The 18,940-nt window shown below is 31.7% G+C and overlaps 2 protein-coding genes across 4 annotated transcripts in view; one reads left to right on the forward strand and one right to left on the reverse strand.

Moving 5' to 3' along the window:
- LOC146541338 (uncharacterized) overlaps window positions 1-14,234 on the forward strand; it is a 98,327-nt gene extending 84,093 nt beyond the window's left edge. For all 3 annotated transcript variants that reach the window (XM_085207347.1, XM_085207339.1, XM_085207357.1), the window contains exons 14-15: window positions 2,093-2,164; window positions 13,474-14,234. In XM_085207347.1, coding sequence (XP_085063473.1) covers window positions 2,093-2,164; window positions 13,474-13,562 — 161 coding nt within the window. In that variant the 3' untranslated portion in view covers window positions 13,563-14,234. The remainder of the gene's footprint in view (window positions 1-2,092; window positions 2,165-13,473) is intronic.
- A 195-nt stretch (window positions 14,235-14,429) lies between these two features.
- chic (profilin chickadee) lies at window positions 14,430-18,769 on the reverse strand. The gene is made up of 4 exons (XM_085207369.1): window positions 18,375-18,769; window positions 16,174-16,345; window positions 15,514-15,613; window positions 14,430-15,390 (listed from the first exon to the last, which is right to left on the reverse strand). The coding sequence occupies exons 1-3, from the start codon at window positions 18,483-18,485 to the stop codon at window positions 15,516-15,518; spliced, it is 381 nt and encodes a 126-aa protein (XP_085063495.1). The 5' UTR covers window positions 18,486-18,769; the 3' UTR covers window positions 14,430-15,390; window positions 15,514-15,515.
- Window positions 18,770-18,940: the final 171 nt, after the last annotated feature.

The following is an 18,940-nucleotide window of genomic DNA, read 5'->3' on the forward strand; positions in this document are numbered from 1 at the left end:
CTTGTTTGAAAGTAATATTTAAATATACATATACCTAAATATATCTGCATGATGTTCACGAGTTATTGTGGAAATAGCTAGTCTTATGGATATTGCTTTTGGAACTTATAGATTAATATATCTTAACTTATAGAATTCACCTATATTTTAAACCAAAATCTTAAATAATATATCTATCCTAATAACCTAACACCTAGTACACAAGGTTCTGCAATACTGATATTTCGAAACATTGTGTGCTAGGCCGGAACTCCTAACTCTTTCTATAAGTTATGATAATTGCCTTTGATTAATATAATATGAAAGTATTTTTTGTTTTTATGTACTAAACTAAAACAAATACGATTAATTATTTAGTTATAAAACTAAATAATATATTATACAAAAACTTTCAATATACTCGTATGTACATTACATAGATATTGAATTATTTAATTTTAAAAGTCATTGCTTCCACTCGTTATCATACACAAATGATGTCAGCGCTAAAAATAGTTACCATGGTCTTATGCCTATTTTACCCTGTCGATAAACAATATTATATTTGATTTTGTTAAAAGGATATTTGTATGGACGACCTCAGCGGTCATTTTCCTGTTGTCTGGACGAGCGGAACGAATTTATGGGCATTCAGGAATTTTATTAACGGATATTTTATTTCAAATGATGATCGAACGATAACATAATAAAAATTAGGCGATAAAATGGTATATCACAACATCTGTTGCACGTTCGCAGTAAATATGTCTGTAAGTATAATGTACATATGGTACTTTGACCATGTGTTAGTTGTACGGCGCGCCGCGACGGTTGGTTGCGATTTGAGGCCGAACAAGTCAACGCCACTGCCAAGGTCAGCTCGTCCGGCTTCGTCAAACAATCGTTAAAATTTAATGCAATCGAACCTTTCTTCACAAAAGAAGGATTTTATCAATAATAAGATATGATATGTCTTATCTATTGGAAAATAGGTAGATTACGTTTTTAAAGTTCACCTGACGCTGCATTACCAAATTTTACTAAGAACCCTCTTAGAACTGATAAGAAATTTTGATGACTAAAAAATACATCAGCTACGTACGTAATTGAGAATACGTGACTGGAGAATATTGACTATTGTTATTAAAAATTTCCAATGTCAGAGAGTCAATCTTTAAATTTGCGATCTCGGTGGGTTGAACGATCGCTGGAACCGGTCAGACGGGCGGCCGCGCCATAAAGGATCCTCCCGGGGTACGTGCCTCCGTACTCCCTCCCTCTGTACCCTGATATTTCCGCTTTGCAATGATATGTAACCAGTCGCCATCACAGCACAATATGGGCTATGAGAGTACAGTATCGTAGCTGCAATTGTCTATCAGTGAACTATTTAAATTTTATTTAAGTCTGTTAGTTAAATGCTAATAATCATTGTACTTAGGTACTTATGTTACTCTAATGTGTTTAATTGAGAAAAATAATAAATATAATTTCAGAACCAAAAGAAACGTACCTGAATTATTGATATAATTTTTATTAAGTATTAGAATAATACATTACGTACTAAGGTTAAATGCACTTATCGAATTAAATGTATATTTTATCAAACTGATAATATTGCTAGCACTCGTCATTAATTTTCAAACAACGCCCTTTGTCATATTCACGCTTTTCCGACATTAAAGGATATTATTAAATGTATCGAAAATACATAACTGTAAACATTTCATGCGTTAATATTATGGTTTAAAACTTATTTTATACTTACTTTACTTTACTTTAGGTAAAAAATATGTAGAAATTATTATTGATTCTTAAAAAGCTATCTTTATCTCCTAAAAAAATAATAGATATTTATTTTCCTTATTTTGTTTTCAATAATATTTAGGTACGATAGTAATTATAAACATCTTTATCTAAAACTTAATCTCTTTAATAAATCTAAACTTTTCCTACTGTCGATGGACTGTAGTTGAAATTAGGAAGTAAAGTGCGCTAGTAATAAATAAATTGAAGGTTGAATATTATCTTAATGAAACGTGAGAATTATCACGTTTCAAGACTTCACTAATCAAATGTATTGCAGCTGTTTAATATTTCTCTTTATTCTTAGGAAACAATGGAAAGGAGAAGGAAAATTCTCGAAGTAAGGAAGCAACGTCGCCTGCGGCTCGTTCTGCGAACGGTCAGTATTATTTTGTACTTAATCGAGTGAATGAGTGGATAATGATCGGTCCTTTTTTATTTTCTGTTTTAGTTTTACGCTGCATCCCCTTCCCCATTCCATATATGCAGCAGGATATATGCAACAGAGTAGGTAGAGCGGACCTAGTGTTCTAGTTAGTCCAAGTTTTCGAGATATTGCATGTTGAGAGGCAGCATTCAACGCCGCTCATTCATGTTACAATTTAAAAATAATTCGTTCAAAATAGCACCTTTCATTGGTAAAAACGAGGGTCGTATGCGGGTGTGCGCGTGGGTAGGGCGCGCACCGTGCCGAGGGTTGCGGGAGACAGTGCGCAGCCGCGGGCCCACCCCGTGCACCCTCTCAACCCTCTCCCCTGTCCCCGCTCACCCTCGCTCTGCAGGGGCGACGACTCCAGAGTATACCGCATTCTATTCGCATTTTTGCGGAAATTGGAATTCTCCCTCGATATTAACACACAAAAGTTCCATATCGCTTGTCATTACCACGTTAAGTTGATGTTGGATCCTACCCACTTAATAAATCGAATGTTTGAATTATTGAATCATAATATTAATGATATTCATACCGTGATATAGATAAACAATGAACACACAAGGAACAGTTTATAGTATATAATTTGAAAATAGCGATTTTGTCTCAGAACATTAGGTATATATCTACCATAATCGGGAGTGTCTGAATTTAAAATAATAATCAAATATGAAAAATATAAAAAAAAGATAACTATAATTATTTATACCATTGTCATCGTAATTGAAATCTAATGAAAGTGTAGCAATATGTGTTTATGATTTCGATTGAAAACGTAGAAATGGGTTATATTATTATCTGATACCAATCCTTACGCGATATTTAGGTATATATTTTTGGGGTTTGGTTATTTCAACTATTATAAATAACATATAGAAATAAGGATTGAAAGAGAAGAGAACATTCTCTTCTCTCTAGAAATGCAAATCAAATAAGTCGATTGCTCTATAAGCACGCAAGTATTAATTCTTCCTTTCATGTAAAATATGGAATATAATTGAAGACAACTGTTTAATAACCTTAAACATCCATTTGTTAGCGTAGTAAAACAAATATCGTTGGTTTTTGTTCAAATGTTGAAATTCAGCTAGTAAAATATTATAATCAAACGTTAAAACAACTATGATTTTAATTTGTAATGAAACTTCTATATTATAACATTTATTTTAACAGTCTTTCAATTACTTACATACACTCAAAACAATTTGCTTAATTAATATTTTCTATGGAAATTGAACATTAACACTTAGTAAGATTAAAAAAATAAATTGTCCATGGATTATATTAAATATTAATAAGTAGATTAGGTATAAAAGTTTACATTGTGAATTTTTTACAATGACATAACCCCATTGTAAAATTACAAAAATTATAAAAATATTCTTTTAGAAAGGAATCATGAAATAACCAAACAATACCAAATACAACAGCTGATATGATAATAATAATAATATGTAAAACTTTCAAACACAATGTCGTTCTCTAGACGTGACATATCAATGGGGCGAGTGTTTAGATAATGGGACATCCGTCTTCGGAAACGAGTAGGAGGAATAAACTTTTGTTGACTACATTATATCAAACATAATTAGATAGCCATTATTTAAATGAAACAATAGATATTATATTATCATTTTTTTGTTAAATTCATATTTTGAACTTACTCAATTCGCTGAAACCGTTTACAGACATCTCACTCGTTCATTAATTTAAAAATTATTTTTTTTTAGAGAAATGTATACTTTCTGGCTAGAGATGTCAACCAAATAAGGCCTTCCAAGTATTAGATATCGTATTTTTGTTATTATATGGTAAATCCCACTGTAATAATATATCTTATTACAATTTTATGAATAAGTTTTTTTAGTGTAAAAATAAAATCAACAAGTCGTTTGTAACCACGCCCTAAGTGAACAACTATGTATATGTATAAAGATTATTGCATTTTTATCGCCTTTATCAGATAGTAGTTTAACGAAATAAGATATTAATGTACTTACCGTAACCGTGTTATCATAATGGTTAGGAAAAATATTATTTTTTTAGCTTCACAAGTCTCTCATATAGCAAGGTAGGCAGAGAGTAGAGACAAACTAGTATCTAATACTCGTTCATAGTACATATTTTGTTCTACCTAATATATATAATTGCGAGTGGTGTGACGGGACCTGTCCATAATCATGAATTACTAACAATCTATAGTTCCCCCGTCGAAGTAGAAAAAGAAAAGGTGACCCAGAAATTTTACTTACATATCTGTTCGAAGCCAAAGTCCAGACAGATACAAAAATATCTCTAGATAAACTAATGTCCATGCCACTGGATCCACATCCACACGGATACACTGAAAAAGACCCAATTTACCTAAATGAGAACTATGACAGTTACCATATAGGGAAACGAATCTATACCACATTTCTTGTAACACCAACAAGGAATACCAGACTAGATGTTCTATATTGATTTCTGAATCAAATAAAAGATTAGGCGTAGCACTAGAAACATCCATTCCTGTATACAATATTTCTACTGATATAAAATTAAGAATTAACGTAATAGTGATGCCATTTTGATAACCCAATTAAGATTTTAAGGGTGTTCTAAAATACTAATAATGGTCATTGACTAGTTTCACATCATTGCTCTATACTTAAATATTGAACCTATAATTAAACATACAAATATAACTTGCTATTCCATTATCTACGAGAGGGATTTAATTGTATGATTCATTTATTTGTATAATTAAAATGTGCTCATTATTATTTATTTAGAATTTAAATTAAACATTTACCGTAATAACAAATATCGTTTCCTTATAAATAGAGGAAATCAACTAATTGTAAATACACCATTGAATATTAAGTATGTAGAATATATTTAAAAATGAACCTGTTTTTTTGGAATTGTTGGTGATTGATAAAAAAATGAGTATTAGGTGATGTCATATCTCGTAAAAGCCATTTTTACAACAGACAACGGGTTAATTGGTTAGAGTCTTCCATAACACTGTATGAGCCAGTGTCGTGGTATTCGTTAATTGTTGTCCTGACTCCACTTCATTATCAGCTCGGCCGATAACATTGTCGCTTTCTATTTTTAAATTTGTCAGTAATAGTATATCTCCTCTAGTGTAACATTTGAAAACCTATTTTGTACTTCTACTAATTTCTAATGGATAATTACGAATTGAAATAAATAAATGTACTGAAATAAAATTTCGGTTTATCTTTTAAGCATAAAATATTTAATAATATGATAGATAACACCTGTGACGAATACGTTCCTAGAATAAATATTGACAAATTGTTTATGATACAATTTAATAATCTAATAATTTAGGTGATTAATGGGTAATAAAGTTTAAAAACCGGAATTATATAAACGGTTAATCTTTAAAATTTTATACTAATTGTGCTTGTTAATTTTAACCTTTAAAGACATCTGTCCTCAAAATCATAAACTTAAAACAATGGTGATCTTTTCGGATGTTTCAATCAAGACAGCCTCATTATTTTACAATACTCGAAGCTTACTTTAACATTCTGTATAATTAACACTAGCAGTAACCGGATTAAGGTCAACAGCCTAGTGCTTTCAATCTTCGCGAGACGCTTAATCACAATGCTTAAATTAAATAAAAAATATTTTAGAAATGCATCCATTTCATATTTTATACAGGATAATTATTAATATTAATAATTATAAAATTCGTAATCAATTACAGGAAAAAAAATATCAACCGAATTATTTTAAACTTATTTTATCATTTCCAATATATCGAAAAATAATTATTAATGAGTAAACGAAGGAACTTTTAAAAGCAAATATTAAATATTTATAAGTACGAAATATATACATACATATTTATAAAATGCGTGTGATAGTAAACCAGTTTTTAAATTATTTTATTTTAATGTCTTTAACGAATTAAGTGCAATAAACTTACAAGCCACACATATGATATATTTCAATACATTGTTTAAGACTGTCTCAATATTACTCTCTCGATAATTTTGTAATAATTGTAGAGATATAAGTATTTTTTTTACTTTTAAATTAAAGCAAGTGGTAAACATTTTAGCTTTTTTATACTATTTGGCGGTTTTCCAGTAAATACTGTGTGAAGTAAGATGGTAAACATGTGGATATACAAAAACGTCAGCTCTCATTAACACTAAAACAGCTCAAACTATTTTGAGGTATAACGTGATATTTACATTTCAAAACCACACAAGAACCACAAACCTATATAGATATATGTATATAACTAAAAATATATATACATTTCTCCATTTGTAACATTTGGATTTTGTCTATAAATATATAGACTCGATTTAATTTATTACTTAACTATACTGTATATTTTATCCTCTTTGAATAGGAACATTCATTAATCAAAACAATTAAATACCATGTGATAACTAAGTAAGTGCTAGGCGTATGCTCGAATATATTTAGGGACCCTGCCTACCCTGCTCCATATTGGGATACAGCGTAAAGCTAAAAAAAATAGTATGTAAAAACCGTACAGTCTAGAGAGGTACATCGGCACATAAATCAGAATTTAACTGACATTATATATTTTACGACAGGTAAAAGATAATTGACGTATCTGAGGGCGGCAGTAAATAATATTAATTGATGGTACATATATATATATATATATATATATATATATATATACATACAATTTGCTCGTTAAATATTGGCAAGGGTAATGTCTGACCGCTTGTGGCAATACCAACTACATACAATATATCTGCCTTGTAAAGAGGTCATTGAACTGTACCGTTTGTCTACAATTAATAATTCATTTTGCAATAGCGAATGTTCCGGTGAATCTTGCGATCATTCGGCGTGGCAAATTAAGTTTAATAATGACCTTCAATATATACGTGAAATGCAATTTTAGTGTCAATAAAAAGTGTGCATATCTTTGAACACGACCTCGATGAATCATTCCCCATGTTATCAGCACCATATGCATTATTCGTGTCGTCGACAGCGTAGATACAAGCTTTGGAAGGTCTCTTCCTTAGTGGGAGAAGGTCGGTTCCGCTTAGCGTCCTCATTAGAAGAATGTGAGTCATTGGCCTATCGCACTAATAACTTTTTGTCAACATTCCACCTTCGTTACTGTTGTACCAAGAAAAGTTAATCAGAAAATCACGTCCCTTGATTAACGTCTTAATATAGAAAACAATAAATTGTGTATTATTTTCTTAACAATTATTAAATAAACACTAACAAGGAGGTAAAGTATAATATGTTTTATCTTGTTCTCATTATTCACGTAAATATCTGCTGAAACCAGTTGCTATCGAATTTCTTGTCGCTATCAAGGACAGCGTGGAAAGTTCAATATAGTTTAAAACGCGATGGTTGTGGATCGCATACCCATTCGTGGGAATGAATTATTTTCCCAATCTGTTAGCTAAGGTGTAGCGCTGAGTTTTGCCACTATATACGGAGTGTATCGAACTCAACATAAATGTTTTCTCTATAGTAGTTTAATAAACTTACTTTAGCCATTTAGTGTTACTTTTATTTTAATCAACTCATAAATAAAAGAGTTATATCAATCTGAAGAATTCTTTTACAAAATTACATAAATAACTGTTTTATAAATAACTGAAACTAGTTCTCAATGTATAGATATTGTTTTTAAAATAATAATGCAATTCAGATTAGTAAATAAATAATCGTACATATAGTACGACGCCAAGAGTAGATAGCTAGTATGGAATAAAGATACAACACTTACTTTTTAGAAAATATATAAAATTTAAAAGTACCTGAATTTGAAGCCGCGCGTCTTGGAAACCGTCCAAATCCCACTTCGTTCAAATTGTTACATATTTTCTAAAAAAAGTGTTTTCTTTCCTAAATGTGAAATAAAACTTTAAATGCGTTAAACACTAATTGCATAAATTATTGAAATTAAATGTATTTAATAAAGTAAAATAAATAGCTTCTTTATTTTGAATTCCTATTAAAACTAGAGAGAATTATTTTTTTATAATTACATAGCGTAATAAATAGTCTAATGCTAGAGTAACAAGATTGAACGGTTGCAAACAACGAGGGCAATTAAAACGCTTTTTTTGCCCAAAAACTTTCAAAATGATAATAATATAAGTATTATCATATTGCAGTACTTATTCCTAGAAACTGCATCGCTTTTAGAATTATATTAATATTTCATGTTCTTCCTTTTATTAACATAAATTTAAGTTAGCCTTTTCTTATTCATATTTGTAATTTTTCTAAATAATTATTTCAGAATTCGTGTTGAACTACTTATTTTTGTTATATCCTACCCATAGCAAGGTACGCAGAGGAGGCCACCTGGCTGTATAATGTTAAGAGTATGACACTTCGTTCCTATTAAGACACTTTCGTTCCCTACTTTCCGCCGGTTTCTGGAGGCATTGCGTGTTGAATTACGCACTTTAGCTCTTTACCAAAGCCAGAAAATATAATAATATATTTCCTCGACTACTATTTGAGTTCTTATAAAATTTGGAAAACTACTACTAGGTACTACTATTTAATAAGATTTTTTGTTTTTAAAGTCGTACTTTAAAAATATTATTAAATTCATCCAGACCACATAAGCGACGCGCTTATCGTCCCACAATATTTAATATTTATTATTTATAGAGACTAATCTCTCTCAGTAGTGGATACAAATATAACAGTAAAACATATTAACGACACAAACTCGAACCGGTCGATAAGAGGTCACGCAAAGCAATGACCGTGTCAAGCGCATATTATTTATTATTTACGTTCTACGAGGATGATTTACATGACAATTGATAAATTAACTTGGGTTGATCAAAATAAACTAGTATTAAATTATGGGTTTAAGTTAATAGTTACTAGATCTACTCAAAAAATTTAGCCATCGCTGCGCAGTTGTCGTGCGATTCGCTGTACATATAACTGCAGGTTCAAATTCGATGAAATATTATTTAAGTACATCTAGTAATACAGTCTAGTTAGATTAACAGGGACGCGGCTTATTATATCTTTGAGCAAAATGGGCGAAATACGCGAAGATGAACAAATATAAATATTTGGTACGATAAATAATAATATATTTTGTCTTTTGGTAAAATTAAGTTAAGCCGATCAATGGCAAGCTCTGTTATAAAATTAAGATAACAGAAAACTCAATTTTATGATGGAGTCCTCACAGGCTTTGAACCACGACGATCTCTATTGATTTCCCGTGCAGTTTGAAAGCAGTCTTTACCTTTCTTGCTATTTTTATTTTCTTAATAAGTACCATACTTTATACGTATGAACTTTGACAGTAAATTGTCTCATATATAGGTAGATACAAAATGATAACTATAAATATACAAAGGGCCCGCTCTACTGAAAGAGCTACATAAAGACTAGAGAGAACATTTCTCGAGAAGTATTATACTCTACTCGAGACACAAAGTATAAAATCATTATACTTTTTGTACTAAAATCCTACAAAGTGTGTCCTTTAACAATCTGTCCTTTAAATTTGTCAAGCACAGCTATGATATGTAAGTTATAAAGACTTTTATTTGAACAAAAATTTAAAAAAAACTATATTTCTACCTGCTGTAAAACAGTTTGCACGGATATGAATAAATTGTTCTTTTTTTCACGTTTTTAGAGTATTTTAACGCTAAGGTATAGATGATAAAGGTCCGATTACAATTTTTTTAATATTTTAGGTCTTAAAAAATGAATATTGAATAACACTGCGTTAACATTTTTAAGTTGTACCTACTTATCTAATGGGCATTGGGCACGAAGGTGTAGGTACGTACTACGTACTTACGCCGCAGCCATGTGGCCAGTCGGTTAACTTATGTTACATCAAGTTTATCTAGACCAGACCTTGTGGTCGCCAGGAACTAGTGGTTTACTTAATAACAAGTTTTAACACACTTAGTGGACTGAGTGGCCTTTTAAATATTGTTTGTCTTTTCACTTTAGAAACATTATTTTATTTATCGACATTTGCAATGTTACTTAAAGCGTAGAACGTTAATATGACTAAGTTCATAAAGTAAAAACAAAGAAACAACAACTTTAAAGTAGATATTTAATTCCTGAGACGGGGGTATGTTTTTATATTGACATTAGTTAATGATAGATCAATAGGTAAAGGTGCAGTATTTTTTAATATGCAACATATAAATTAACTATAATAAATGCATCCCCAAAGAGTTAGAAATACGAAATTAATTCAGAATGTATTAATTAAGCTAAGCAATCATTATAATTAACCGTTGCCGTCTGTCATGCAATGTGAGCATACAATCTCTAGGTTACACTGAAAAAATAATATTGAGGACAACGCCCTGGTTGCTTTGATAAAACGGATTGTCATACTGCGAAATATTTAATGAGATACAGAACACACTGAGCCGAGCAGCACAGCGGACAGACAGTGCGGGAGAGCGGAGGCTGTGCGATCAATACGTCGCGCCCGCCGCGCGCCGACGAAAGCGAACGCACCGACCACGCTGCCCTTCACCGGAGAGTCGACGAACCCCTCGCAGGGCGCACCCCCCGGCCCCTTGCCCCGCCTCCCCTCACCGCCGTACCCCTCCGGCCAGCCCCAACCCCGGCACGAACCCTCGCAAAGCCCTTCGCATCTCGAAGCGATCTCCCTGACCCGATTAGATATTCTATAAGCGACACTCCCATTGTCGTCCAACTTCCATTTCCAGCTTCGGTGAATCGTTAGTCATCATTAGGTGATTCATTATACAAAGAAACTAGAGGAAAATTCTGATTCATAACGACAATTAAAGAAATCATTTTATCTTGAAATTATTTATAAATGAGATATATAAAAAATGCATGCATTTAAGAAATATATACCTATAGCTACATGTGTCGTTCATCCATGGACAGAGTCAATGAACGACACGAAACATTTTGTCACCCTAAAATGAAAACTTGTTTATTGCTACGTGGTTAATAAAATTTATGTTATTATTTCAGAAGCGTACTTCATTTATATATTCTGTGCTTTCGATAACAGTACCGCAAGTAGAATACACACCAAAGTATCACACGCTATTGATCGTCCAATATGTTCAAAATATCAGTTAAAACCATAATATCGTTCCCTCTATTTTTTCTTTCAGTTATCGCGGCGGTGCGATCTATTTTGTCAAACGACACAAAGAAAACACGTGTATTTCAACGCTAAATGTGTTCAAATCCACTATCATTGAGACAGTTCCGATTTCCAAATCTAAGCCCCGCTCCTAATTCTAACAAAAGATAAAAATCTAATTAAGTACAACAGCGAATACTTTGCAAATAGAGAGGTTTAATCCTATCTAAAATCATGCTATCGTTGTAATGGTGCATTTTGTCACGTCAAATAATATCGTGTCAACTATTATTATTTTTATCTTTTAATGGTTGATGATAAGTGTATTTCATAATGTGCCTGACGTGTGTAGTATCGGCAGTCGAAACAATCCTTGCGGGGAGTCTAGCCAATGAACTTGAATCAGACGGGCCTCCACTGCGCATGCTAGCTATTAATAGACACTATTCCACAATCCGTGGACTATGAACTATATACATTTTTGACGATAAAATAATATCTACGACTTACACCTTATTTGCTTAATTAACTATTTATTAGATGACGTGTGCCTTGCTTTAGCATTTCTTTTGAAACCTGACTATTCTCATTATTACTTATACCTATATAATATAAGTTTTTATTTAGATTGCTTTTAATATAAGTATATTCGGTGATTAATTTGTGGTAAAACGTTATTCATCTTCGCGGAGTCAGATGTCGGGGACGGCGTCGTGAGGGCTATTTTTGGACACAGTCGAGGCATTTGGGACGCGCGCTGGAAAATATCTTCTAACCGGTCTATTCTCGGACGCCCTACTAACGGTGTGCTTCTTACTTCATCGACGAAATTCAACACTAATAATCGTTAACTACAGAAAATGGTAGAAAAAAATAAATACATAAATAAATAATTGAACTACAAATGTTTATGTTGACAATCAAAATTAAAGATAATGTGAACCGCAACGTCTGTCACTTCATTATTTATATTGTGGAGACATTTAACGATTATAAACAAACGCGACCTCAGATATCAATGACCGACCGTCGCCTCACTCGCAATGATTGATCGCGACACTTATCTATCTCGTAGCGTTTAATAAGAAAACATTTACGTGACATCACGTATTTCGAACTTATATTTTATGATGACTAATGAACTATTTTTGCCAAGGAGAAAGTTTAAAATGAAAAATAAGACAAAAGATCCATTAACAACATTTTAGCCATTCTTTAGATTTTGTTGTAATATTCAATCAATCTAAAAATTTCATGGCTCGGCATTAAGAAAATTGTTAACGTAACGCAAGTACTTTCTATATAACATCGTAAACATATTAATTCGTCAAATTTAAACAAACTTAAGTTGTTGAATATTGTCAGTAAATCCAGTAAGTACAATTTTTGATTCAAATTGTTCCATGCCGCTGCCGCAGTATCGACCCGGCGGCGGCCGACGTTCTCGTACACTTGACATTCGCACTCCCTCGCCCTCAAATAAGTGTTCACGACCCTAACACTACTGCAGCCTTACAAAATACATTTTTTAAGTCAAGTAATTATATATTTGCATCGTATTATTCCAATCAGTCAGTTAGTACTGAGTCCACCGACTCCACGAAATTAATTTGTTTCCATTTGCAATTTTGAGTAAAAAAAAATATTTTTTGTGGTCTTCTTATTTACTGAAACTGAAAAAAGTTATATGTAGATATATATTCCATCAACAACGAAGCAAAGAGAAGCTTAATTTTCTTATACGACCTACCAAAAACAATTTGATTTACCAAGATATTTAAAAATATACCAAGACCACTTTATTCGAGCCGAATCGAGTCGAGCCATCATTTTCGCATAACGTCTAATTATGTATAAAGTGTAGATGAAAAATCGTCTTTAACAGGAAATTGTTGTAATATAAATTATAAGCACATATAAAGATGTCCAGTAAAACACATTAATAATAAATAACGACAAAACTAACATACTCGGCATTTTACGTATAGAAGACCAAATGAATCTTGATCTTAAACTCTATTTTTAAGGTAACCTTAAATCCCCAGTTAGCAATGTTTGCAGTATCATCGTGATTTGATAATATTTTACAACCTACATATTACCAGACCTCATATATTATGTTTGTCAACAGGCGAGGAGCATCCAGGCCAGAAACAAAGAAAAGGTTTCTTTAGAAGTCTTTGGAAGAAATCTCGCCACTACTCTCTGGAGCATCCGTGACCTCAAGACAGGCCATACGACACAACACTAAAATCTCTTCCCTGAAGTTACAAATTGTGACTAAACATGTGTTACCTCCGATGAGTGAACAAATCAATGACTTGAATATTATAAAATTGGCGTATTAGAAATAATCGTTGTTTTAACGTGCGTGAATGTGGCTTTGAAAATTAAAACTTGTATCCTAATTTGTTAGCTATATCCAGCTAAATTTATTTGAGATGTGTAAGTGTTTAACCGATGGCTTACTTTAATAACAACGCATTATTTATTTAAGCAATGAAATATCTATTTTAGAATACACGATTAATTTTCTTTGGATATAGACATGTAGAAATGTAGATACCACGTAGTATGTTATGTACATCAGAGTTTTCAATCTTTTCTTTTAAATTATTGTTAACCAATTTAGTTAGTGTCTAAGGATATCGTTTCTTCGAAACAGTATTGATTGAAATTAATAATAGTTAAACACAATTAATTATGTAAGTTTCAATTACTATTTTCTTTAGCGTTAGACATGTAAAATGATCTTGTGTGGTATATATTAAAGAACCAAAATCACTTAGACTACCACTTTTAACATTTTATACCAATCCTTGTATTCGAGTGTACTTAATTCTTATTATTGTAGATTTTGTCAAAGGAAATAAATTATGTTCATTAGCAAAATGTTTTTTACTATGCCTTATTTATCCCAGTTTTTTAAAAATGTATTCTAATTTAAGACAAAAAAAATGTCTTAACTATATCAAATATCTAAGTTATGGTAATTTAAAAGGCTCTAAATTAATTAGATTTTAAGAAGGTTTAATTATAACAAACAAAGAAGGAAATAACAGAATGGAGATAAAGAAAACCAATGAATTATAATACAAATCATTTATTATTAGATAGACACAGTTCCCATCGCTTATCAGAAACAATGTACAAAGCTATAGTAGTAATATCAAATATAAACAATATGCACCCTTCGATTACTGCAAGCCTTGTTTGAGGATACAGGATTATAATTGAGCGCTTCTAGTTTCTGCAGCTAAGAGATAAAGAGTAGAACAGAATGCAAAATGTTTATTCACTACACAAGATTATAAACGCGGCATAATAAAAAAAAGGGAAGCATAGCGAAATAATGGCGATCGCGGGGGTTCCCCGCACACTGTAGTTATAGATTCTCACACGATGGTTCCAGTGGGACTAGAGATTTTCATTTAAAACCGTTACATGTTTACTTAATTGGGTTACAGTGTCTTTCAGTTTGTAACAAGCCCTTACACAAATGCCTATTTGTAATTACCTATATAAATGTTGTATATTGTTACAGTAATTTCATTACGTGGTTATTTAATTTTATCTCTTATCAAGCTTGTCTGTGTGCGATTTCATTGATTTAGCTATTATTGGTTCCACGTTATGTGGCGCGGAGCGCTACGCGAAACGTAACACTCGTGAACTTGTCAGACAGCTTGAAAAGAAATCTAAAAAAAATCTCTATACATCATGCCTCGAGACCTTCGCAAAGCTCCGTTCAGCTTCACTGTATAGGTCGATAAAAGCAATTTTTATTAAAATACAAATAAAAACCACAGTACAGAAACAATCACTCTGTGGAAAAGGTGAGCGTACAAAAAGAGTCCAAAATCCGCAAAGTAATTACACCTGCACGTGGTCGCCAAGCGCATCAGACACTGATGGCGCCATAATTTATCAAATATCAAAACAAATGACGGTCCTTATCACTTTTATAGAATATACAAAATGCAGTTACTTATTTCCCTGTGGAAAAAATATTATCTTATAGTATTCTTAGATCACGGCGCGCTTCGATCTGCAAAGAAAAAAAAGACAATGCTATATCTTTATCACATTGGATCCAGTACCCAGATTACATCCAGAACATGCTGAGAAGAAAAAACTAGTACAAATTTAGTTTTGAGATCAGATAACTCACCTTTAATAACCACAGGTAATTAAATAATCTCCTAACTTCTCCACTACAGATGCAGCTTGTTGGGGTTGGATCGGTTCTTCGTAGAGAGAAATTACAACAGCTGCAACAAAAATAAACATTTTACTGATTTTCAATACTTAACGCACATCAATGGCAGTTCCGTTAAATATATCGAAAATTTTTCGTTATCAAACTGACAGACAACTCAAGATATATTTGGTATATGTTTATTTAAATAATTTAGTTTTAGAACCCGAATTTAATAACGTATTTAAATTAAATGTAGGTCAATTAACGATATTAGAGAGAAGTTAACGGTCCATGCGCACTGTTGCGATTTCTCAGTTTAGACGGTACAGAGGCAGCATTAGAAAGAAATTATAATTATGAAAGTGCATCAACCATAAACTGCTGAAACTCATATCTCGCAAAGTAGTTTCTATGACGCGCGATTGGAATATAGGTCTCGGCCAGGCTGCTTGGCACATGCGCAAGGGCAGGATCGGATATACGAGCCGAGAGCTATATTAATTAAAGCTATATTATACAAAGACAAAAAATACAAATAACTGTCTGGTGACATATTTTGATATTCATCACTACAAGTGAACTGTCTAAGAAGAGTGACAAGTGAGCGCGTGTGGTGTACGGGTGCGTTACCTTGCTTTGTCTTCATGCAGTGCACGCCGACCTTGCCGAGCTTTGCGCGTATGATGAGGTCTGTTCCACTAAGGTAGATGTACCGCGTGCCCGCTATCGTCACGCCGCCGCTGGTGAGGAGTGATTCATTTTCGAAACCAGCCACTATCTTACCTACTTCTTCTTTTGATATCTGTTAACAAAGTCAGCATTCTAAATAATAAAAATCTATTATGACACAACTATGTTGTACTAACTATACATACAAAACCTACATGTTTGCCATATGAACTTATTTAATTCAATCTTATCACAAATGTAAGAGCTTAAGATGTATAATGGATTTTTCTATATTATCCTAAAATTATGTAATTATTTTTTTCTATATTCAACAATAATATTTCATGAATTACATTCATCATTAACACTTGAACAGTATATAAAAGATTTACTATTATAAATTGCATATGAAAAATTGCTGCAATTTTCCAATAATCAAGTGGTTTTAGAATATTTATAATAAATAACCAAAATTAACACTTGAATTATCATTTGAAATATCTGAGTTTCAGAAACTTTGAAGTTGGAAATAATTGTTATGAATCAGATCAGTCAGTATCAGAAAACAAGGCAAGCAAAGAGTTTGAGAAAAGCTTGTCACATGGGATTTCAGCAAATGGTTTAAAATATCATGCTCATTGCAATTGGTACATAACACCTGTATATTAATAAGATGCCTTTCAAGCTTTATGGTGATCATAACATTAAGTTGTCTTATGGGACCATGGGTAAGGAATTCATAAGAAAGAAATACATTCCCTTGTGTGAGATATGCCTGGGCAAAGACATATAAAATAACTGACGAAGTTTCCTGTTAATATGAATTATTTATATGAAGCTATACTATTACTAACCAAAGCAGATAACCACTTCCTTCCCCTACAATGTCATTTGTTTATAATAAATATAATTATCTACAGAAGTTCAATATGAAATTAATTTATTTAATTATAATTAATAATGTAAAATTACAAGCCTAAGTGTTGAATACTTCATATTTTTTTTAACTTCACCATGTAAACAGGGACAACATAAAGAAGACACTGCTGTCTGCTTTTCGCCAAAATTCAAGCCACATCTTATCTTACAGACTAAAGCACCACTCTTTTTCTTAATAAAGCATGAAAATAGAAATAATTAAATATTTTTTTATTCTCCCGAGAGGGGATTTAAATTAATAACTATTGTATTTACGACATTCGGAAAGTTACTTTCCAGTTCATATTGATGATTGATGGATAAAGAAAAAATATCTTATCAGACTTAGTCACAGATAAGGATATGATAGTATTTTTGATATATTGTGTTCATTTTACCAAAAAATATCAGAAAAATTATCAAAAGCATAATAAATATATTTTGTGGATTATACTTACTACTTGCATTACATTTTATAAATAAATGAACCTATGTTTATTTAGGTGATAATTTTATCAATATCCTATTTATATATTATTTAAGGATATTTTTATTGAAATTAATATTGAAAGATTAAAAAAACTAAGATGTTATGTAGCTAATACATTTCCTTTATAATTTTACCTTAAAAAGAAATTTTATTAGGTTATATTAATTATTGTAATATAACTATAACATTTAATTCAAATTAGTGATAACTCGCTGTGAGAAGTTTATTAATAACACGTAAAAGATGACTCATACAATTAATTCTGTAGATTTGAATCAAAATATTTTTTAATTAACGCTTTAATTTAATATGGTGTAAGCATTACGAAAAATGGTAGTATTTTAATAGCAAATTGAAAATTTGTACGTTTTGGAGGGTAGGTATGATAACTATATTAGGCGTCGCCGACGTGTGACCATAACCCGATACAAAGCTACCGGCCGGCATCGATTTTTGCAATTAATGAAGTACTTAAAAAACCATTTTAATGAAAACTGTAAAAATATTTTTACTAAACTACGCAGTAATAAATGTACCAGAGACATATAAAAGAAATAATACATATTTTTCCACAATTCTTATATGAATTGACTGCTAGCACATGTCGCCATCTTGTCAACTAGCCGGATTCGTCATCCATTATTATAATATAAAATACAACAACCTTTACAGGAAAGACAACTGCATTTTAATACATTTATATAATAACCTATTTACTATTAGTTTACACTACAATTACGTAGTAAAAACTTACATCGAATCCTTCTGATTTGGCCCAGACATTACCATCGTGACCGGCAATAGCAGCCTTTGTAACACATCTGGATGCAATTAACTGTTTATCGACATAATCTTGCCAGCTCATTTTGATTGAGTTCTTTATTTATAAAATAAAACTAAACTTTCCTAAACCACAGTCTAGACCCCGCAACGAGCAAACGCTCCACACGAACAAAAAGCACTGCCGTTTCAAAATGGCAGCGTACTCAAAGACACCACAGGAAGTTCAATACTACCAACGTTAGATTATTATTATCATTGCGTTCAGTTTATTTTTTAAAGTAGTATAGATAATAACTAAAAATGTACTTATTTGAAAATAAGTTGATGATAATGTTAAAATAAATAATATTAAATGTACATAATATGTTAAACTAAAACTATAACATTAATAATGGTAATTCATTATTTATTACTTTTTTGTGTTCGCACACAGCAGGGTAGGCAGAGGGATCTTAGTGTCAAGACACTCTGTTCCCAATTTTTCCCCTGAATTCTGTTATTTATTTCTTGATTTATTTTTATAACAAAGACCATATT

This window comes from Heliconius melpomene, chromosome 1, assembly GCF_056956725.1.
Source record: "Heliconius melpomene rosina isolate 202511_hmr_F chromosome 1, ASM5695672v1, whole genome shotgun sequence".
In the NCBI taxonomy this organism is placed as follows: Eukaryota; Metazoa; Arthropoda; class Insecta; order Lepidoptera; family Nymphalidae; genus Heliconius; species Heliconius melpomene.

Bases quoted from the DNA above. Each gene is read 5' to 3' on its own strand.
- chic (XM_085207369.1), bottom strand. From the start codon at position 18,485: ATGAGCTGGCAAGATTATGTCGATAAACAGTTAATTGCATCCAGATGT. The intron at 16,346-18,374 runs GTAAGTTTTTAC...CTTTGTTAACAG, and splicing joins CCAAATCAGAAGGATTCGAT to ATATCAAAAGAAGAAGTAGG. The intron at 15,614-16,173 runs GTAACGCACCCG...TTTTTGTTGCAG, and splicing joins CTGCATGAAGACAAAGCAAG to CTGTTGTAATTTCTCTCTAC.